Source organism: Corapipo altera, unplaced genomic scaffold (assembly GCF_003945725.1).
Source record: "Corapipo altera isolate COAL_440 unplaced genomic scaffold, ASM394572v1 326, whole genome shotgun sequence".
NCBI lineage: Eukaryota > Metazoa > Chordata > Aves > Passeriformes > Pipridae > Corapipo > Corapipo altera.
The window spans coordinates 125,203-149,307 of NW_020884945.1; the positions used below are offsets into that span (position 1 = coordinate 125,203).

Here is a 24,105-nt window from a genome sequence, read left to right on the forward strand (position 1 = left end):
ATCTGCTAAGTTTAAAATTCATGACAAAGTCGAAATGGCTGCGCTGGATTTTTGCTTATTTCCATTATTAAAGTATTTTATGGGCTCCTGTTAATATCAGGCGATGTGAAGAATGGTGAGGGGTGTATTTTTCTCTCCACTCCAATGATACCATTTTGTAGATAAAAAGACCGCAACAGTTACATATGAAAAAAATGTTTGAGAGAAGTTACAAATCCTGAGCTAATGGCTCTACAGCACAGGACACCTGACTGAAGAATGGACAAATATGCATACATCAAGAGCAAAACTTTTGCAAGCACTGTATTTTGTGTCCCTGCTGCAAAGAGTAGGATCATTCCCTGCAGTTTTGACAAACCCATTTCTAATGTTCCACCATAGAATCATAGAATACTTGGGCTGATCTTGAAAGGGCACTTAGTTTAACACCCCTGCAATGAGCAGAGACATCTTCAGCTATCCCAGGTTGCCCAAGGCCCTGTCTGACCTGGCCTTGAACACTTCCAGGGATGGGGCAGCCACAGCTTCTCTGGGCAACCTGTGCCAGAATTTGACCACCCTCATTGTAAAAAACTTCTTCCTTATATCTAATCTATATCTACCCTCTTTTAGTTTAAAACCATTACCCCTTGTCCCATTGCAACAGATCCTGCTAAAAATTTGTCCCCATTTTTCTTTTAAGTCCCCTTAAAGTACTGAAAGGCTGCGGTAAGATATCCCTAAGATATTTGTCACCTGGCTGTGGAAAGTTAGGGCATTCCCCATCTGCAGAGCTACAGCTTCTCCCAACACCTTTTCATAATTAGATGCCCTGGACCTCCAGAGGAAGTTAGCCTGGGTGCCAGGTCATCTCCATATCCCAGCCACAGGGAACTCCCAGGCTCGTGCTTGCAGGCACAAAACTACACCAAGACTTGGCAGCTATGGAGAGCCATGTGAGTCCAGGTGATTTAGAACCCAACACTCCAGAGCACTCATACTCTGACCATTTGTAACCTGCTTCGTGCTTCACCAAAGTCCCAGTTACACCACACTGACAAGAATCACCAAGAACCTGCCTGAGCTACCCCACCCCTTCCAGCAGCTTCAGAAGATTGGAGCATGGCAGAGGGCTGCAGTGCAGCACAGTCACTGGAGAAGATACCTATTTGCTTCCATATTCTGAGACACATCTGAAAAGGCAAAGAGGTGAACTGGAAAGGTAAATGGAATACAGCAATATTTAAAAAAGCTGCTCCTTCCTGTGTGAATTTTGAATGCATACCATATGCTTTAGCATGCTGTTTTGATTCTGTGCTAAGCTATTATTTACTAGCCTGCCTCAGCAAGACTAATTTTCTTTGCAGAACAGTTATTTTTAATTTAAAAGATAAGTATAAGAATAATTTCTTCCAGTGTGTGCTGCTCTGCATTTACGATCATCCATTACACTGCCTGTTCATCTCAGCAAGTCTCTCACTTGTCTCCCAACTTTCTTTACTACCATAATTCTTTTATTGTCTTCACCAAGTGCTTCTACCTCCAGATCACCCAAGAAGACAATAAACCCCGTTTGATACTTAATTTTTGGTCAAGTATCCTGATACTTAATTTTTACTCTGATAAAAAGTTATTTCTACCCTGGTTTCTTCTTCTAAGCCTGTTCCTCACCTGTGGCAACATTTACTCTTCTTACCACTACCACAGGTCCGTTCACAGGTTCTTGAAGGAGTCTTTCTTTCCTTATGACTTTTTGAAGTCCGAATGAAGTCCACTATCTCTCTCCCATACATGATCTTATTTCTTCTATTACTCTATACTAATAGATTAACAAGGTGAAAGGGGTTTTTGTCATGGTCTAACCCTGTTATGCCACGTTGTTTTTTCACAGTTTTCTCTCTCAGCTGATTTATCTAGTACAGAGGCTGAGTTTCCTGGTGTGTTTTCACCACTAGACATACAGAGGAGAACAGTTCCATGAGTCACCATTCCCAGCCTCTCTGTTCCCCTTTCAGCACTATTATGGGCATGAGTGAGTGAGGAAGGGCACAAGAGATTACATCAAGAGCGCAGGGGCACAGCAGTGACTTGAGGAAATACTTCTTTCACAGAATCAGGCACACACCACAAGGTGCTTTCCTAAACCAATTATTCTCTCCTGTTCAGAGAACCTGAATAAAACACCCGTGGCCATAAGCTGTTCTCCCAATAGCACAGGGAGCATGGCCAGGAGTTTCAGGTGGTGGCTTGAACTGCTCTGCCACAGCCAGGGATTGATGTCTGCAGCCAGGCAGTGGCAGAACCAGAACTGTGGGTCCTGCAACCGCAGGGGGCCGAGCACCAGATCAGCAGCACGGAGCAGATGGTGAGGGCAGGGGAGCAGGAGGAAGGAGCTGGAGTCCTGCTCTCCCCTGCTGCCCCGCAGGCTCACTGGCTGCATAATTATTCCTGTGGTGCCAATAAAGCTCGTTGTTCTCATTGTCCTCCAGATAACAGAGCTCAGACCTGGAGGACTGGCAGGACTGACCTCTCACGCCAGTTCTGACTGAAGCAAAATACCCTGGAAAAATCCTCCTAATGAATGGTGCATATTATCTCATCTTCCCCATGTCTGGTTTTTGTCCATTTTGTTCATAACTAAGTCCCCTATTTGGGGGGAAAAAAAAAAGAATTAGTAAAGGCAGGATATATCTTACATCTGCTCTAGCTGAAAAATCCTATATCTGGAGTACTTTTCAAGATAAAAAATGAGAAAAAAGCACCATGATCTAATACATACTATTTATTTTAGATTATGTGGATAACATTTAAACTGTTAATAACAATGAGGTTTGCCTTTATCTCAAAGAATAATTTAAAAGTAAGCAAACATTTTCAAAGTGCAGTTAAAAACTGCAGTAGTAAAAGCAGTAAGGACTGCCTTTTGTTCTGGTTTATTAGGATGAGGGAAGAAAAAACAATAACATGACTCAAGGATATCTCTGTCAGATCAATATAGTCCCTGGGATCCTTTAACTAAAGGGAGAGTTTAGATTGCTTACACAGCAAGTTGAGATGCAGAGCTGTGTTCTACAGCACCTAGTTAAATGTATTTATACAGATAGAAGTACATGTGTGTACTCATACACACATTGCTTGCTTTAACCAGGGAACCAGAACTATGTCTGTTAGTACAGACTATTAATATATATCTACTATACATCTACCAACATTCAGCAAGTCCTGGCTGCATGTTCACAGGGGAGAGGGTGTTGTCTGATGGCTTGGAGCAGTGAATGCTCTGGTTATCAGCCCTGCTAATTTTTCCGTATTCAGCCTGAACAAATCTCCAGGAGCAGGGCTGCAATTCCAGCTCTGTATGATAATTGATTTGGCGCAGCCTGAGGAGCCCTGAACACTGGAATAGCCCTCAGCTTTTGTGGCTTCTCTCTGCACCTCCCCACATATGCAGGGCTACCTTAGCCAGCTCCAAAAATGTGGTTGAACTGGATCCAGATTTTTTTCTCCTCAACTCCTTTAGACACACAGTTCTGTGCCAGGATATTTTGTCATCCTTAGCAGAGCTGAGGGTGGATGGAGGCTGTTCTCCTCTGCACATGAGCAGAGCTATCACTCCTTCCCTTGCTGTCCCATACAGAGACCTTTGACTGACATTAGCATCACGTTTAAAAGACAAAATGAGAAGGCTTTTGACAACCTCTCACACTCAGTCTGGGCCCTTTGCAACATGGATTCCTTTCCTTGATATTTAAGCTCCATCAAGACACAGATACCACATACAAAAATGGATAATCACTGGTTCAGTTCCACGGGCAGTTTCAGGGACAAGAAAGAAGGAAATACTGTTGTGCTGGATGACAGCTCTTCACACCATTTCTTGCCAGACTCTGTTACCTGGCTGTTTGCCTTTACCTACACTTAGTGCAGGCTCTTCCTAGAGCTGTGTCATAACTTACCCGCTACTGAGTGGAAACAGCCTTTTGGTTGAAGGCCAGTAAGAGCTGAGAAGGAAAAAGAAGTGGTTTCAGGCAGATGAGAAGAACAGGCAGAACTTGCAACAAGATGTGGAATATGGCACCAACCACCATGAGAATCTCGAGGTGTCTCACACAAGGTGAATTAAGGGGGGGTATTCACTCACTCTGTGAGCTACTGCAGGGAGGGAGAGGTGAGCAAACATACTATACATGATGCCACTCACAGCCTAAGACTAAGACTTACAGACACACCAGAATAAGAAAGACATTCTCCCATTACAAACAGGGAAAATACAAATATTTGTTTATTTTAGGTGATCAAAAGAAATAAGAGCCCACACCTTGAGACAGACACTTGCTCACAGTCCTTTCAGTGTAACCTGGTCTCTCTCAGAGCAGGAGGGACTCCCATTCACAGTGGTGGGACTACCACTGGAGCATCAAAAAAGGAACAGAAACTTAGTTTCTCAAGATGATACAAACTAGCAATGAAAAAAAAAAAAAAACCAAACTACAGGGATTTTGGGACTGTCCTCAGCTCCAGACATTCAGCCTTATTTCCCTTGCTCATTTTCAGCCCATTTATTCCTAGATAAACCCTCTGGCACTACAGTGAATAATCCTCTTCTCTCTTGGGATTCAGGGTGAAAAGGGAACATGTCACTCTGTATGACAGAAAGAGCTGCTAAAATAAAGATGCCAGTGAGGACTGAATTTTTAGCATACGTCTCTTTCGGGGTGTGAATAGCACCAGGATGCAGTAATAAGGGCCACATACTTAGAGGTCACCAGGTCGGATCTGACTGCATCTTTCAATAATTTTGACAGCCTACCATCTGTGACACAAGTAGCAGGTGTTTGTGTGGGGCTTGGTCAGTACGTGGCTGCTACCAACACTCATGTTACCAGAAAATCAACCATTTCCAGCGAGCAGCAGCACAGCTCTGGAGCCTGCCTGTGGACTGGGAGCCCTGTTGCCTTCAGAGGACAACAGATTCACCACAGCCAGTATCTGCATAACAGCAAAATGCCAACAAATGCACAGCACCAAAGCCCTGTGGGTGACAGGCAGGAGCACGATACCTCAACCAGAACCTGAGGCTGAGGCAAAGCAAGCAAAACAGCCAGCAAAGCCTGCAAGATCATGGTCTCCTCTTCTGTCCTCCTTGCTCCACACATAGAATTATGGAATGGTTTGTGTTGATAGGGATCTTAGAGATTATCTAGTTCCACTCCCCTGCCATGGTCAGGGACACGTTTTGCTAGACAAGGTTTCTCCAAGCCCCATCCAGCCTGGCCTTGAACACTTCCAGGGACAGGGCAGCCACAGCTTCTCAGGGCAACTTGTGCCAGTGTCTCATGGTAAAGAATTTCTTCCCAATACCTAATTTAAACCCACTCTCTAATAGTTTAAAGCCATTGCCCCTTGTCCTGTCACTCCATGCCTTGGGGAGCTGGTTGGAGACCACACTGATGTCAACCAACTCAGTCTCAATGCTCACAGGAGAACAGGTTTGATCAAGACTTTAGCTGCTGAGATCAGCCTGCTTCTGCTTTAAGAAGTACGGGGGTTAAGATTCACAGTGCTCCAGAGAGGCCCCTTTTCACCCAGATTCTGTGGCCCACAGACCTCAGGAAACAGAAATTAATAAGCATGAGGTTTCTGAATAAAATCTCCGAAAGTCTTCTGAATATTTTATCATAAGTACTTAGGCATACATTCATGGAAGCTCGGCTTATTCATTCTAGCGAATGCTAAAATCCTTGAGGGATACCTGTGGACTAATTGGTTTTGTCTGTGTTAGTGTCTAGTCACTGCATGAATCAGTGCTGAACTTCCAGCTTAGACTAAGAGCTCCCTAAAGATAGAGAACTAGGCTGTGTTGTCTGGCGCTGTAAGTGACTTGGGTTCAGGAGTTCTTCAGTCCATACATTATTACTAATCCTCCTTGCATGACACATGGCTGCTAGGGAGGAGTAATCTCACGCAAACACTCCAAGTCAGAGCAGTCTGAAGCAGCACTGAGCAGGAGTGAAGCTGGGAGTTAATCCCCATTCTGAGTGATCTGCCGGGGGGGAGGCAACTGTGGGCAAAGATCCTGCCTGCACCGTTCCCCTGCCAGAGCTTGAGATCCAGATCTGTCCTCTTGGTATCCAAAGGGGAGATTTATGCGAGGCCTGGCAAATCTCAGCAGTTAACAAGAGAGGAAAAGACTGAGAAGGAGATGCAAACCAGATAAAATTTTGTTGTTACAGCTTTGTGCAGCAGGGAGGGAAGGTGGGACTCTGCTCCCCTGTTAGCACTGGCTGCTACAGAAACTTTTGCAGAAGGTGGGACACCAAACACACTTGCACCCATCTCCTGCTCTTCCCTACTGTTTGCTTTGGGGCTAGATCCCAGCTTTCCACACATGCATGAAACCGCTTTGTCCTGAAGTTATTCCAATGCAGATTTTCAATATCCCAAAGGTCAACTATCCAGTCTTAAAAGGATGAGGAATTCTGACACCCTTTCCCTCAACATGTGTAATAACACAAACCAATTTGCTTGCTTTGTAACCTTGAACCTCATGCCTCAGGGTGTAAGTTAACTATCCCTAGAGTTCTAGCAGGAATAGTTTCCCTCTGACCTTTCAGCAATGCAAATGATATTTAGGTACATCAAGGAGGTATTCACCTTCTTGAACACCAATTACAGATTACAGATGTTAGAGGTATTTTTTATATTGTGCTTGTTCTATGTCTCATTGACACAATTTCATTAATACAATCAATACAGCTACACTGTCTTGACAGAGTTTGGTCCACTGCTGGTATCTAGACTTGAATTTTTTAATAGTTTGTTTCAAAATACCAGCTTAAATTCAGTGCAGAAGTTCCAAAGTTTGGTTGGTTTCTTCACTGTAATTTGTACGGATGCCTCTAAGGAATATTTTTACTAGTAGCACAGTACTTAGGAGATGTTTTATCAAAAAAAGTCCCAACCCTTAACTTGTTGTGAGCTTACTAATCCTACTTCTCCCTCTGTGGTTGCTGCCCTTCCTCAAGAAGGCAGAAGATGCAAAAAATCTAAAATGAAATGGCAACTTCTTCCCTGGCCAGGAGGGGTGGGCTGGCCCCCAAGGCACTGGCATCAGCTTTGCAAACAGAGAATGAACTTCACTCATTACCTGCCATTTGATATCCTTATCAAAGCAAAGGCTGCTAGAGGGGACCATTTTATTAAGGCTAGAAATTCTTTGGGGAGAACAGTCACACGTGCCCTGACATATGGAAATGTATGTAATTTCATCTGATGAGACAGCTAACACTCAGATGGAACAGCAACACTCTGTCTGGAACAGGTAACACCGAATGAATAGTGCATGTGTGACTTCTCCCTGTGCTTGATGATTTCAAAGGCCAGAAGAGATCATTGCATGCTATTATGGCTAAAAACACAGTCTGTTCCCTGCTTGTCAACCAGAATATCTATATTCAAGTGGAACTGAACAATACAAGCTCTCCCTGCTCTGAACAACTCCTTATTCTGCTTATTTGGTGATGTTAATTGATGGGTCACAGGATGGGGTATTTAGTTAATTAAGAAATGGAAATACATCAGATGGAGAAAAAGCTGGAATTCCATACCACAAAAAAAATTTTAATACCAAAGTACAACTGAGCACGTCCAATGAATTTCTATCACTCCAGACTACCACTGACTCAGCCAATGGCCAAAAAAAGGGATTTTTGTCCCTACATCTCTTCACACACTTGCTGAACAACTCATAGATCTTGGAATAAAATACAGTGCAGAAAAAGAGAAGTTCAGTGTGTACAGAAGACATCAGCTTTTACGGGTCACTTCTTAAAAGCAGGAATGAATGCAGACAGACTCCACTTGCAAAGTAAGGTGCATAAAGCAGATGGGCACTGGGCTGTCAGTGATCAAACAGCCTCCTCTTTTCCAGGGAACACCAACTTATTGTACACCATGGTGAGAAAGAAGCTCAGGCACAAGCAGGACAGTAAATCTATATGACCTTTGCAAAGTCTACTTCAAACTAATGCATTCAAAATATCCAAATGCAACTTCATCCATAGTCTCAAATTCTGTTTTCTAATTTATTAGAAATGTTGTTCTAATATTGACGACACCAGGCAGAAACTGTCACCATGTGTTTATAAAGTACCCAGTGCTCTCAGGAATCCAGACTCATTTGAGACACTGGATATAACTAAGAGTTTAAAAAAGGAGACAGAATGTACCAAAACAACTATTTTCCAGCATGATCCATAGACCTGACCAAATTAAATCCTGCATATGTGTATTTTAATCATATGTATCACCCATCTCAGCACAACAGCAGTTGTAGTTATGGAACCAACCACTAATTTGGCCCATTATAGCATTTCTTTAAAGCACTGAATTCTTTGACTATTTCCTACATGTCCATGGAAGTTCCAAAGATAAATCCCTATTGTGATTCCCTCTCATTTTTGGTCAAATATTTGAAAATCCTTTTGAGCTCAGGGGTGTCCATCAAGAGGTGATAATATGCTCCAAGAAGGGAAGGATCTTGAGTACAGACAGGCACAAGGCAGTAGAAATATGTGCAAAACCAACTTAAATAAACTACTTAAACACAAGATGCTAATTTAGCAGTTTCAAGAGCCGTATTTTTACAGCCAACCCAAGACATAAAAAGAACCAAAATTTCATTGGAATAACGTAACCTCACTGTTGCTTTGAGCGTTGCATTTATTCAAATACAGCCCATCCAGCCCTCAATTATCTGCTTTCTCACTCCAACTGCAGCAGATCTGCAGTGCATAGCAATGTAATTATTCACACACCACTCTGTCGTTGCCACCACTGCCTGTACTTCTAAAGCGTCTTGATTACTCTGCTGATGAGCACCATGGAAATGCCTATAAATAAAATAATCATCTCCCCTCATTAAGTTCCAGCTCATGGACTGAGGAAGGATGATTTTCCTTTGTATGTTCCTTTTGTAAATTCTATCACTTCACAACAGAGGGAGCAACGTGCCTCTGATGACACTCAAAGAGACAGACTGTCAGAATTCTTGTCAGTATTTCAGCTTCGAGCAGCTTGTGGTTTTTCATGAATATTTTCTCCTGAAAATAAAATGCTGTTTGTCAGAATTATGCATTCAGTAATCCCTTTCTAATGTCAGAATCAGACATGCAAAAACCCCTAATGTCATGTCAAGAGGTCAGATTTTATGGAGCAGTATGTCATGGAAACCCCAACAGCAAGCACTGCACCCACAGCAGAAGTCTCTGGTTCTAACTTCAACACTAAGAATATACATAGGTAGAAAATTCCAAATAAGCTTAGATATAATAAAAAACAAACACTGAAGGAAACTTTCCAATAAAAATAAAGCCTTGGTGAAAGAGGTTTGCCCTTCAAGAAGCTTCGACATTAATTGCTGCTACAAACAAATATCACACATCCCCTTATTGTCAAATCACAAAATCTCTCTCTTTTCAATAACTGCAATACTGGGTGTACATTTACATATAGTGAAACTCCCAGTAGTGCCTCCAACACGCAATGAAATATCACATTTCATAAAACGGTGAATTATAAAGCCAGCAAAAGAAGTTAAATGTGATATCTGTGATCAAGACTTTACTGAAATTACATTTCTGCAACAAAAACTGATGTTGTCGGGTTGCCCCAGTCAGACCAGTGTTGAATTAAGGCCCCGTTCACCATACAGCTGTCAGAGTGTGACAGGAGGAAGACCAGGTTTCCTTTTAGTATCTGATTCAAGAAGAGTCATGTGTGGTGTGGTGCCTGCTATGGAGAGCAGTTGGCAGTAAGAATTGCCAGGTTACAGAGATCTTTGTGTCCCGTGCTCAGCTGTAGCCCTGTTCAAAGCAGTATCTCCCAAAAGAGATTACAGCACTAACCCCCTGCTAACCCACAGCAGCACTACTCCAGGCAATCTGTAACTTGAAAGCAAGCAGCATCTCCCAGATCCCCACTTGGGAGTTAACACCATCACACAGGCTGGTCACCAGGCCACAGGCTCAGGTCAGGCTATGGGCTGATCTTGTCTGGCTCTCTGGACAGAGGTGAGGGGGAATCACCACTTACTCCTGTAACTGAAAGGGGGAGAAGAGAACAGTTTGATGGAAGCTTATGGGACATCCCTATTTCTGCACACCATCCAAAGTAACATCTCACCTCCCAAATGCCAGTTGTTCTCAAAGAACTGAGGCCATTCACAGGTTCAGATGAAGATCCTCATTCACAACTATGACAGCAAAGGTACTTGTTGTGTCAGGACGAGCAGGCAGCTGCTCTCAGATCAGATCTGTTTATTAAACCCTTTGTAAATCTGCTGTTATCCAACAGGCATGATCCTGTGCCCATATATTATTTCCTCAGTGGGGACAGGTCATTTGATTCTCTCCTTCCTCACTCCCCAGTCTCTTCCAAGGTTTCCAGTACATCACTCCCTGTATCACAGCTTATTTACAGCATGCTACTGTATCTAAGGGTAGTGTAGCTGGAGAATCATCTACTCATGTTAAAACTATAGGTCTTAGGAAGGAAAAGCACTGGGAGAAGACAAGTGGAAAGGTAAGCTGTGACAGGCAGGTGAGATTTTGGTATATCTGAAGCTAGAACCAGCCACAAACTAATATGCAGGATACAGAGGCTGGGATAAAGCAAGAATCATAGAATCACAAAATGGATTGGGTTGGAAGGGATCTTAAAGATCATCTAGTTCCAAGCTCACTGTCATGGGCAGGGACATCAAAACATCAGACAGAGTAGAGGGACATGCTACTTTCAGCTCTGAGGCACTACACCTGGGCTGTGCAGGACAGTTTATGAACCTGTCTTTGGGGCTGGAAGGATGAATATTTTCATATGTAAAGTCTGAATGTTCATTGGACAGAGCTAGTACTTGAATAATTTTCTCCAGAGACAGCAAAGAGTTAATTTAAAGCAGTAGCATCAATCCCTAGAATAGCCAGAGTCTAAACCCACACAAGAGCTGTGCTGCCTCACTCCAGAATCTGGAGCAAGGAAAACAGTGACAAAAATAAGATCATTCCTCAATTACAGAAGACAGAACTGTTAAATGAAGCTCAGAATTGTCCTTGAAGAATCTAGCTCTTCCCAGTTCTAAAATCAACCCCACATTCCTTTGAGGGTTTTCATAGATACAGCAATATGAAATCGCTCATTGCTGTGTAGCTGCTAACAAGAGACAGATGTTTCCTTCAGTTCCAGGAACATGTAGACATGAAGTGCATTATGATGACCCACTAAATACTTCTGACTCTTTCTGCATGTTATCTCTTCATGCATTTAGTCAAGAAAATGCAACACAATTCCGTGCTTTTCCTGATAACCACAGAGCTGACCAGAACAGCATGCTTGGAGCAATTGCTTGATCTTAGCAAGCCTTCATCAGAGGGCAAGAAAAGTCAAGCAACACATTTTCACTGAGTGAAGCCAAAGTTTGAGAGTTCCTGCAGTTACTCCAGAGCCAAATGAGCTGGTGGCTGTGAGCCACGTTATTTATTTAGCTGGTCCAGAAGACACGCACCGCACGCCGGTGTGCAGGACGAGCATCTGTTCCACTCAGACCTTTGGCTACATTCTTTGCTTGATATTAATACCAGGGAAAATTTAGTAACTTAACCACTGGCATGAGAAGTCATACTTCTAAGAGAACAGATGGCAGTGATCATCTTGGCTTAATTTTAGGCTTCAAAAATTGTTCTGAGTCAGCAGAGCCTCAAGGGAAGAGAAAGGAAAAGGCGCAACATCTGTAAAACCTCTTACCTGTTTCCCATCCAAGGTATACAGCTTTTTGACCACTCCTGTCTCCAGTTTTATAGCTTCGGTGATGTCAGTGAGAACTTGCTCAAATGAATGGGCAGTCTTCTTGTTCAAGAGCACACGCACTGCCTTCCGGGGCTTCACCCCGCTGCGGATGATGGTCACCAGCTTGGGACGCACAAAATCTTTGTTCTCCTTCGCCTGGGCGCTGTTGCTGCTGGCCAGAGACTGAGGTGCTTTCTGGTTGGCAGATGTCTTCACGTTGACAGACCAGTTGGGGTTGACGTTCTTGGTGTATTCCACCTTCTTGAAGAAGTTGTCAGATGAGCAGACGTAACTCTCCCCTTTTGAAAGAAGTGAAATTCTACAGTTACTACAAAAAGGCTGCTGGAAAACAGACAATATACTTTCCCTGATTAATCAGGCAAAGCATTGATAAATGTTTTCATCAGCACTTCCACGACAGTTTGTTATCAAAACATTTTGCCTTATTTTAATTTTATATTTATGATTATTTAAAATATGACTAGTATTTCCACAAACTAGGCTAGTCAGCCTTAGCTCGCATGAACAAATATATACAAGCACTCAGTCACATGAACCAGGGGTTAAAAAAGGTTGAATTACAAAGGTAGTTAGGTACTGGAAGATGCAACTAAGCTGCCTAAGAGCTCCAAAACACCAAATTCATTTGACCACCTTCATTAAACTGTAACTTTGCCAGCTTCCTCTCCGTCTTTACAGACCTAGCTACTACTTCAGTGTGTCATTCTCTGCCAGAAGGACATCAACATTCATCCACAAAGTGCCTTTGCATCATGCTTGAAAAATAACAAAAATCTTGTACTGAATTGTCTCTACTAAAAGTAGCATTGATAAATCTAGCAAGCATAACAAATGTGCTTTTCTAAATCATCAGTGGTTTATTAGAGAACAGACCTAATGGCAGCTGAGATTAAGCACTACACCAAATGCCACTGCTTGCTTTTATATGGTTGGTACCAACCAAAAATATACTAAATCCAAATTTAGACATGGTAGAGAAGGGTTACATGGTCTTGTTAGTAATTCACAAAAAGCCCTTCCCTATCCCACCCAAAATTAGTTTCAAGCTTTGTCTGTAATTTACAGGATCCTATCTATCTAGGGTTTTAAAAGCACCTTAAAGGATTTGTAGGATCTTCTTTTGGGCCTGCAAATCTGATGGATGTTAGAAGAGTTATTACTAGAATGAGACTGTAAACCAGTATCCCTAAGGGAATGTGGCTGTCTAGTCTGAAATGACTCAGGCTGCTGAGCACTTGAAGACACACTGAAAAAAAGTCAGTCAATGCTAGAGGAAAAAGCTTTTGTCTCGCCATTAGATAAAATTTTAATAGGAACTGAGGGCATAACCTGTAGGATTTTAGAGTTTCTTCTGGTGTTTTCTCGGGCTGATCTAATAGAATTAAGTTTTTCACGTATTACAATAGATTTGAAATCAAAATACAAATTTAACTGTACTGAATAAGAAAAAAAAAAAGAATTCCTTCTTCGCACAACCAGACTGGCTGCATTTCCTTATCTGGCCATGCCAAATCCAGGACCTGGATATCTTTGAAAAGCCTACCTGACAGCTGAGTCTGGCTTTCCATTCCAGGACCTCTAGGGCAGGATTTGACATCCAATTGGCAGAGGTATAAATATGGATTGCCAAAGAGTCCATTGGTTTCTGCACAGCCCAGGCACATTATAGTGTTCATACAGTCGTCCTTCTGCTGACTAAACTGCATTTTTGGTGGAGGCACCTAGAAGGTCCCTCCCTAGAACACATGGTGAGACCACTAACAGGCAATAAACAATAAACAGAAGACTTTACAGGCTTATAACAATGGTCTGTGTAGTCTTTATGCCCCTATTACTGCTAAGGGTTTGATGTCACAAGCAGCCATAGAAAAGATGCAGGATGCTCACTTATTTTAACCCTTTGTACCCAGTTTGCCACAAAATAATGCACACTTGTGGTGCTTACATCTCTAACTGCAGCTCTTCTCCATCAGTTGCATAAAAATGACCAAAATCTTTTATCAACAGGAAGCAGATATTCTGTTTTCCCTTCTAAAGATGGAATAAAAATACAGAAGGGAGAAGAGAGCTGACAAGGTTCATGATGAACACTGTCAGTTGGGCACTTGGTCAGCTAGTTTACCCAAACTAATGCAATAATCCCACCTGGAGGTTCTGTTGGCTTGACCAAACAGTAAAAATTTGTATTTGCTGTCAGAAAAAAACCTCATTAAACTGACCATGTAGTAGTACCCATAGCTGAAGCTCCTTAATTCCTCATATTTTGTGAATCTGACTCAATAGAAACTTAAATATACTCCACAGAGTACCACACATTATAAAGAATTCCCACTGGACATATCATTTTCCAGAAGCACTGAGTACTTCAGATCTTCCTGATTAATAAGTGATAAGCTGTGGTTTATTCATCTGCTTCAGCCAAGTAACACCTGGTGTGGAGCAGGCCAAGGCTTCTCTCCAGTTTCACAGCGGAGTGTAAAGGGCAGAGGGGGGAGTTTGGAATGCTCACAGGGAATTATCCCTGTCCTAAGAACCTGAGCCCTCCCAAGCTCATAATCCCTGGGTGGTAGAGCCTTTATAAGTGTGTTCAGAACAGAACCGTGCATTATCCTTTGAGAAAATGGATTTCTCTCTTTGAACGCAACACTGAGAGTAAGTGATTTGAACACTGCTGTCACCCCTGCCCCAGGCTTCCCTGTGGAAGCTCCTGACCTCACCTGCACCTCTGCTTCCCTACCTGAAAAACAGAAGTAGCAATACCAGCCACTGAAGTGTGGCAAGGCTTGACTTTCACCCATATTTGTCTAATACTTTCGGATAGAAGACGCCACAACAAAAGAAAGTGTATATTTGCACTGTGTTCTACAAACACAAGACGTGGTGCAGCATATTTTCCATTAATAAGTTCCATGTTTTAAAGCAAGCGGAAGAGATTCTTGGTCTGTTTAGTACAGTAGTATTACTCTTATTTCCAGCTGAATCCTTTTAAATTCCTTGCTGTGCGCCACAGCTGTGTATTTACACCAGTGTACACCAAAGGCAACAGTGGCATGAAGGTAATACTCTTGTAGGCTTTTTTTTCCCTCAGATGTGCTCTAAGATAGTTGTACAGATCTACACACTGGCCTTTCAAGTTGTACTCACAGTCACAAGCAGAAAATAGAATCTGCCCTTTCTCACTTTGTTTCATTTAGCCCAAACCCTAGCAAATATTTTATTTGGTTCTAAAACAGGAAAGAAATTTGTTTGGAGTGATAATTCAGGATAGCAGTTCAGAGTAGCAGCTCTTCTCAGTGTCATTTTTGAAGTTATGGCTGTATAGCTCCAGGGAAGAGCAGCTTTTCTTTCCTTCTTCCCTTACCCAAAGATGTAACCTGAAGCTTTAACTTAATTTAAAAATCACTTCAGCTGATGTCTTCCCAAACTCAGTTTATGACCCTCAAATAGTAGTAAAATTATCATTCAGGTTCCTCAGTGAGGCACATTCATTTGCCAGCCAGGAACATGTGCTGTCCCACTTCCCACAGTGGAGTTTTACCCAAACCTTACCGTGGTAGTAGCAGGATTGAGCAAGTGTGGGCAGAAGACCTGTGAACTTTCCAGCTTTGAACAAGCATTCTGTGGCCAGGAGATCATAAAAAAAAAAGCGATATCCTATGGGGAATACTGCTACCTTAGAGGGAGGAGTGGTTTCCTGGTTTCTCTGCCATATCTGTCTGTGCTAAGCCTATAATGAGAAGTCAAGGTGTACCACTGTGCCAGTCAGAGTTTGTAAGTGATTGGCACAGCGTGGTTGCAGAAGACGTGCACAGCATAACAGAAGGATGGGAAGTGAACATGAGATTTTGTGAAATGCAAAAGAAACAACTCCAAGAAGAATATATAAGCACAAAAATCTGTGTACAAATATTTGAAGGAACACGTCTTGAGCCAGCAAGCAGCTGTGCACATGTGCAGCAATCCAGCTGTAAACCATGAGAAGGTGTGATGAACAGCCACGTCAGTACTTCCAAACAAAACCCCAAATGGGAGCCCCAAAGAGACACACTCATGCAGTGAGGGTGGGAAACATCATCCTGACAAGATCCAATCTGCTGCTGAACACCAGCTATGGTAGCAAGGACAGCATTTGTTTAGTGCAGGGCCGGGTCAGTGCACGATGCCCCTTCTGCACTGGGGAGTCAAAGCCCTGCAGGATGATGTTGCAGGATGCTGCAGGATGACACACTTGTCATCATGCCAGTGTGTTCCCGAGGTGTCACAATTCCTATCATGCCACCAAACCAGCCAAGGCATTTATTTACTCCTGTCCTGCCTTTAGCAATAGATGGACTGACTGCAGACCTTTGACCTTAAGTCATGATCATCATATTTGCCATTTGAAGCCATGGCTTGTATCACACCAAATTACTCTGGCTACAAGTGCATGACACATTCCTGTGCTACCAATCTGACAGAAGCACAAGGCGATTATTCAGCTCCTAAAGAAGGGATGATCTCAGTAAAGATAAGGTTTGCCTTAGAGAAGGTTCCTCAGAAAAACCCTAAGCTCCAGAGTAGTGCTAATCCTTCAACCCTCTTACAAGCAGCTCCTTGTGACAATACCAGAAATGACAGGCTGTGCTTTCAGAAAAAGTTATCCTTCCTCAGCACACACCAGCAAGTTTCCAAGGATAATGAAATGCAGTCAGAAGTCGTATGAGAAAAACCAGGAAAGCTGAAGTGAGGCCATTTTGAAAGTGTAACTGTTAACACTTATTCCAAAACCAGTCCCTCTGGGCTGCAGTCAATTATTTTGGCTGTTAGCTCTGCTGTTGCAAAGTTGAGATTCTGCTACTGTGCTCAGTTTTAATGTTTCATGGAATTTACTACCACTGCAACAGGAATTAAGTGGACTTAACACCTTGCAGAGTTCATTCCACATGGTGTTGAAGTGGACCTTTGGTTTCAAATGCATGAACTTTCTGCTGCTTTATGCATTAAAAAGACCTGCTCCACCATGGCAAAATGAACTCTGGGAGAGCTTCCTTCCTTTGGCTCTTCCACAGGGATCTCTCCCATGAAGAGAAGCACCTCTTGTTCTGTTGAAGAGCTGAAAGAAATGTGTGATTAGAAATTACCTTCAAAAGCACACGATGCCTGTAAAGAATTTTGGGGCCACGTTGGTCCTAATGTGGCAGCCAGGATGAGCAAGCAAATAAAACAGAACTTCAAGGATAAATTTTGTTGTGTAGGATGCTATTAGCTGAGCTATTAGGACAACAGCCACAGAAAACAATTCCACAGGTTACCAAGGTTTCAGTATTGGACTACATGAATTTCACTTTTCCAGGCAAACTGGAACACACACACACACTGGGTGGAGATTCCAATATACTTCCTATAAATCCCTCAGTCCCAGCACACAGCACAGCTCCAGGGTGGAGCCCCTCCTGTGATTACTTTAAATACTCCTGGACAAGATTTTGGAAAATATTCCCAAGGGCATGACAGGATACAAAAAGCTTGGAAACACTTTCTGGAATATCTCACACAACCCAAGAATATTTGTACATTGAGTAAAACAAAACCCTATTCAGCTTTTTTTAGTGCTTTATCTGAAGCAAGAGCAAATTTCAACCATGTAGCACAGGACAGGGCATAAATCCACCTTTGGATGGGCCCTCTGACCACAATGCAAGGGGGGTTGTGCCCTTCCCAGCCTGAGCATCCCAGGAGCTCAGGAGGGAAAAGCACTACAGCTTGAACTAAATGCTGAGTCTCAAATTTTGGTTTTAATCCATGTCTGCATTTCTGCCTTTGTTGGCCATGTCTAATACATGCTATACTTGTATTTAATGGGCTTATTTGCACATGTGTTTCTGACCCTGGCCATGCACAGCAAAGGGCACTTAATTCACAGGAAATGAGCCACTGACTAAAAGCAGGTCACAATTCCACTTATAACAAAAAACCTATAAGATGTAAGTACTTGCAAACCACTGACCAAACCCTGGAAAAGGCTCAGGAGGGGAATGAAAGCACTTGAACAAGGAAGCTTAGAGCTCTGACTTCTATCTTGGTGTCATTGATGGGCTTTGGACAAACAGATAGAATTGTTTTTCTGCATTTCAGTTCCTCACCAGTGATAACACCTTCTTCCACCCCCACATGTTCACATCAGAACCTCCCTGGGCAGGAGTTATCTGTCATTACACTCTGAACCAGTGCCTTGAACAGTAGGATGCTCCAGTCGGTCGGTGCCTCTAAATACATGGTGATGGATGTCCAAGCTTTACAAGTGAGAAATTTGGCTTTTGAGGAAGTGTCAGTCCCTCCTCACAGGGGAAACAAACCAGTACTGAGGTTAACTGGGAGCTGCAGTGGCTTCAGCAGTCAGGAGTCTGACTTGTGCCTTTCTCTCACTCTCGGGCTGTGCCTCACTGTCCCTCTCATTATGTCAAGAAGCTGCTATTGGGCCACATGGGAAAGCAGCAAAATTATGGAGAGGGATAAAAAAATCTATTGTCCCACAAAGAATTCATTTGTGGGACAATGGGGCCTAGAACATGTGGCCAAGAGCAGCTTTTCTTAAGCCATCTTTACTGCTGAAGTCCGTAGAACATCAGCTTCCACCTTTACCCAGCCCTTCATTCCAAGACAAGGAGCAATCAGAGCTGAGGTGGTGGGAGAATTTCCATCTCATCACATTGAGTCTACAGGAACATAGAGGCTCAAAAGGAACCGAAGAACAAACCACCCTGCGCAGATGTCAAAAGAACTAAATTTTAGCAGAAACTTGGATGACAGTGTGAGCTGCTCTGCAATCAGCTTGAGAACAGCTGGAAATGATGGCACATGATTTTTTTAGCATCTTTCATATGCAGGTTTTATCACAGCACAAGGCACAGAATGATCTGTTACAACAGTGACTCACCAATAAATGCAGCTTCCTATACCTCCTGAAGCCTTGGTCACTGGAACCAATTATAATATGAATGGGAATAAAGATCACCTGGTGCTCTTTTCCAAAAGATTCACTTACTGCCTAAACCAGCCATGATGAACAGCAGCACTTGGGCCCAACATCCAGTCCTGACTCAGCCAAGATAGCACACAAGTGGGAGATGCTGTCAGCAGGTTACCTGTCACCAGGATCAGCTGTAACAGTGCAGTAACAGGAGGCTGTATTGCACTTAACCACCATATAGGTTAAGGAGGAATACAGTCCTAATCAATGGCAGCATGTGCATTATTTACAAGTACATTAAACCTGAATGCTGAAAACAGGGAGTCAGGTTTAAGGCATGATGGAAGATGGCCACTAGGAGTGAAAGGAGGGAGAAAAAATGATCAGGCAAGTGGATTTTGAGAGAAGGTCATTGGGAGACCAGACAGCTCACTAGTACAGCATGGAAAAAGCAGCCTGTGACAGCTGAGGAAGAACTCAGCAGGCAGCAAAAAAGCACCTATGTGAGAGAGCCCTGTGGGCTTCCAAAATGGACTTCCTAACCAGCGTTAGGGTTCAGTACAGGAAAAGACCAAGAGGCACATCCCAACTGGCAACTATGTGAGCAGACTTCCCTTATTACATCTTGGACAAGCTGAGACGTAAAACAACCATCCAGAACCTTAGGAGAACAACCCTGAATGCCAGGGAAGAAGATTACCAGCTCTGGGTCTGGAGAACAAAAGGGATGTTGCCAAGCCCCAGTTAATTAGCAGCACACCATGTGGGTTTTGTTCACCAGAGATGTCTGTCTCTAGGATATTGGTACTGTGCAATATCATTCTCTACCCTCCAGGATTATATTCAGATTACATTATATAAGCACGTTTTTAAACCATGCAGAAGTAATCAAGTACTTAGAACATGATGTGAAATATTATCAGTAATTCACCAGCTTTTGCAGTAAAACCACTGAGATTAGCCTCTTTGATGATTTTTCCTATGCTCTACTTGTTTATTGGAAATTACTATAATAAATTAGTCAACTAGAACTAGTTTAGTTACCCATAGTCTCCAAGCAGAAAGCTAATTTATATGGCAGACATACACTGCATGTGCACTGTTCTTGTATGTCACAGCCAAGTGTAACTCCCAAGTTCTGTCTTTCCATGCATATATCTAGTACACAGTTATACAAACACCCAAACTAACAGCAGAATTTACCACAGGTTTTTTACAACCACAATATTGTAAATTTCTTTTCTGCAATAGATGCATAGGTCATCCCTAGAAATATGGAATATTGTTATTGTTAAACTGTCAATAACAGCATACAGACCAACTTTGGCATTTTCAAACACTGGGTTCCTTTGTTTTCGCTCTGCTCATGTTATATTTTCCTAGCTGTTGCTCTGCTGAGGACACAGCAACACAGACAATTCTGATATGGCTTTAATGCCTCTTTCAGTGCTGTTTCCAGATACCATTTTGGCAGAACAAAGCCAGAATCCGAATGCCAGCATCTCCCATCTGTACCTTAACCAACAAAAAATATTTTCATTAACTAGGTACCTTCTTAGCTACAGCAAAACCCAGTGTAAAGCAGGTATAACAAAGGTTTTTTAACTTCACTGACAGAAGAGGAAGAGTATAAAAAGAGAATAAAGAACTGCATTTTCTCATGGAGTTATATCTGAAGATTTACATTAAATCGAGGATAGGCAGGGCTGAGAGCTGCCATTAGAGAAAGGCTGTGGCCATATTAAGAGACCAGAATGAAACATGGCAGAATCTCTAAAATTAAGGGAGGCCACACCTCCATTTGGCAGCTGTAACTGTGCTGAGAATAACTCCACTAGGATACATCATCACTCTGAAAGGCAGTGATTTCTTCCCAGGAAAACTCCTCTGTGGAAAACAATATCTCTTCTGTGTGCTTGTCCCCCACGAAGTGTTTTGGGGAAATGAGTATCCCACTTGACAGACAAGGAATTCTAGGGAGAGATGCTTTAGTCAAGGTCACACAATGACTCACTGCTGAGGCTGCCCCTGCAGTTCATGCCTCACACACTCACATCCATTGTCTTTTACTAAAGGCAAAAGCCTTCTGGATTTTCAATAGTTACCAAATCAACCAGGTCATCTGCTTGGAGCAAAACATCAAGGAATAGTGAAGAGCAATTCCCCTCTTGCAAAGAATACTCAGGATACTCCAGGTCCAAACAAAGAATGGAATGCCTGAATTGCTTGAGGAAGAGAAAATCAGGGGGGCTGTGGGTGCCCTCTGTGCACCCCACTTTGGCTCTGCTGCCAGCAGAGCTTGCCCACAATCATGTTTTGGGCAAGGAAGAAGGATTGGCCTTGAAGCCATTGCATTCCTGGGGTCCTCCTGAGACTCCATGGGAAAGACAGCACCCACTGCTGCAGAGGGAGCACCCCAGGCACAGACACAGCTGGCAGCTGAGCTCCACAGGAGCAACCCTGCCCCCAGGTCACGCCTTCTGAGCAGAAGGTTTGATTTTTGACTTATTCTTCATCCCACAGTCCAAGTGACACGCAGAGGAACCGGCACACTGACACCCCCTCTGCATACAGGGGCACACTCAAACCTGCCATGCAGGGGATGCCTTCCCACACTGCCCCCCAGACCTACCACAGCAACCATCCACCACGCAGTCCCTGCACAAACACTCCTCAAATACACCCTCTCACACACACACACACATTTGAACATCTCAAGGCACCTCCCTTCCACACAGACCCTGCACAGACCATATTCAGACACAGCACATGAGCTCCCAACGCCCTCTCCACACACATTGCTCTGCAAGACCTCCCCAGCACTCACCTTACACACACACAGCCCAACACACCTCTATACACTCCCTGAGCACAAACCCCAGAGCACACCCTGTGCATGAACACCCTGGAGAAATCCCAGCACCTCCTCTGCAATCAAACCTTCACAGACAAACTCCCAAATTTCACCAAGTGCAACCTGCTCAGAACACCCTTCTCCATACAAAAGCCTTGTTCATTAACTCCCCTTCCTAAACATGCGCTGTGAACTTCCAACACCCCCCTCCACACACTCCAAGCACTAAAAACTCCCAACACCCCGCCTTCCACACATCCATCATCCACACAGTGCCTGCACCCCAAACACCCCTCTCCACGCACACCCAAGTCCCTGCACAACCCTGACCACACCCCTGTAGGTTGTGCACACACACCTTGTGTGCATAATACCCCCCAAAACACCCCTATACCCAACGTGAGTAAATCCTTCCCACGCCCATTTGCACACCCACTACACGAACGCCTCAGCACCCCTTGCTTTTCCAGTCAACCCCATCCACCCCGGCGGGAAACCCACATCCCTTCCCAGCCTCGCCCTGCACCCGTCGGGGTCCACCCCTCGGCCCCCCAGCCCGGGCAGAGGTGGGGACACCCTCAGACAGCCCCCGAGCCATGGACACAGCCATGTCTAGCGGAGAGCAGACACACCCCTCTGGCTGCACATCCGCAGCCGAGCGAGCGCGCTGGGGACACCGCGGGGGTGTCACCGCCGCCCTCTCCCGCACCGCTCGGGAGGGGAAGGCGGGCGGGCAGGTTCAGCACAGCGGGGCAGAAGCATCCCCGCTTCTCGCCCGAGGAAATGTGACCTTATCGGCAGACCCGAGTGGTGCAGCCCCCTTCCCACCCCGCCTCCTCACTGCACCAGGCAGCGATGCTAATTACCTTCCTCCAGCTCGTCCATGCTCCCGATCTTCCGCGAGCCATCGATGGTGTAAATGTAACGGACTCCCTGAGGCAGATTAATGTTGTCGGACAGGGACCGGGTCAGGTCGGCCAGGAGGGCATCAAAACTTCGGAAGCGGTCAGAGGACACGGCATATACAATCCCTTTGAAGTAGCGGTCCCCGTTGCGATAGAAACGCACCTTCTTGGCTTTTTTCTCGTTACTCAGTGCCTGTAAGGTCCTGGTTCTGTAGAAGCTACAGTGAGCACTGTGAGTGGGGCTGGGCAACCCGTTCATCCGTGAGCCTCGCATGTTTCTGGACGCCTTGTCTCTTTCGTCAAAGTGTCCAAAATCAAGTTCCATAGTTTGGTGAACCCTAAAGATCTGAAGCTGGGCAGGAAGGAGATGGGGAGAGAAAGAGTGCAAAGAGAGGGGTTAAAACCAAGCAGAGCCACAGATTTCAGGGAAAACTGACACTAATGCAAAGGCTGTGTGTGGAGCAGGACAGATGCATTTGGGAAGAGCCCCCTCCCCTGACCCAGATTTGTATCGATTCCGGGGACTGAGAGTAGGAGGGGTCCTCTCATTTTGAAAGGGATCCAGCTACTGGGGGCAGGGAGCACGTTTCTAGAGAGCTGTCTGCTCCTGCACCTGGGAGTTTTCAAAGTGCGGTAAATTGGGTCTTGGGGCCAAAGAGACACATGGCAATCACAACTCTGCCCCAAAAACTCATCTGAACACCAGTTGGCAATGAATTAAACCTCTGAGCCCTGGGAGGTTTCCTTTGGCAACAGAAAACAAGGAGATCCCAGTAAGTCAGCCCTTCAGTCTGTCGAATCACGGAAGGACCCAGAGCATTTGAATGTTTAACATTAGAATAAACTGGCATTTATGAAAGAATGGTCACAGGGGAATAAGCAGTTTCTTTGTGACAGCCTGTTCAATAAGGGTTAGCAATGAGATCCAGCCCACCCTTCCCCCTATCCGCAGCCCCCTCCTAGCCCATCAATCAATTCCCAGGACCAGCCTACATCTCTGAGAAAAAAATGACTGCAAAGAAAAATCTGTCATTGAAACGCAGCTTCGGTAAGCTCTTTTCAGCCTTATTCTCCTCTGAATTGCATTTTTGCTCCCGTTTAATGAGAAGGAGAAAATAAAGGGGCTATTTCCACCTCCCCCTTCCAGCCCTAAGTGATTTAATTGCTGGAAGTGCCCGTGCCCCAGGGACACGCCGCCCCGGCTCCTCACCTTTCATTGTTCTGAGTACGGGGGCTCTCAGCACAGAAAAGCTTAGACTGGAGCTGACACCCAGCAAGAAGGAATTTTGCACAGTCTCTAGTTTATGCTCAAGAACAACCTTCCTCCCGCACCAAACCCCAACACAAAAGGAGAAGGAACCCTCCAACCCTGCAATAGAGACCTTTCCACTCCCTCAGCTCAATCAGGAACGTGCAACTCACGTATGTTGCTTGCATGTTAACACGGGGCTGAAAGAAAATTTACACCAGTACTTGGCAGCCAGGTATAAATCTAGGAAAAGCTGTTGCTATCTCTTCCCCACCCCTTACATTTGCCAGAACGAAGCTCCTTCCCT

General features: G+C 44.2%; 1 protein-coding gene across 8 annotated transcripts in view; it reads right to left on the bottom strand.

Moving 5' to 3' along the window:
* The window catches only part of DCX (doublecortin), a 91,710-nt gene that overhangs the window by 57,401 nt on the left and 10,204 nt on the right, over nt 1–24,105 (bottom strand). For all 8 annotated transcript variants that reach the window (XM_027662308.1, XM_027662305.1, XM_027662304.1 and 5 more), the window contains exons 2-3: nt 22,511–22,901; nt 11,779–12,119 (exon numbers count right to left, since the gene is read on the bottom strand). In XM_027662308.1, the coding sequence (XP_027518109.1) occupies nt 11,779–12,119; nt 22,511–22,874 (705 nt within the window). In that variant the 5' untranslated portion in view covers nt 22,875–22,901. The remainder of the gene's footprint in view (nt 1–11,778; nt 12,120–22,510; nt 22,902–24,105) is intronic.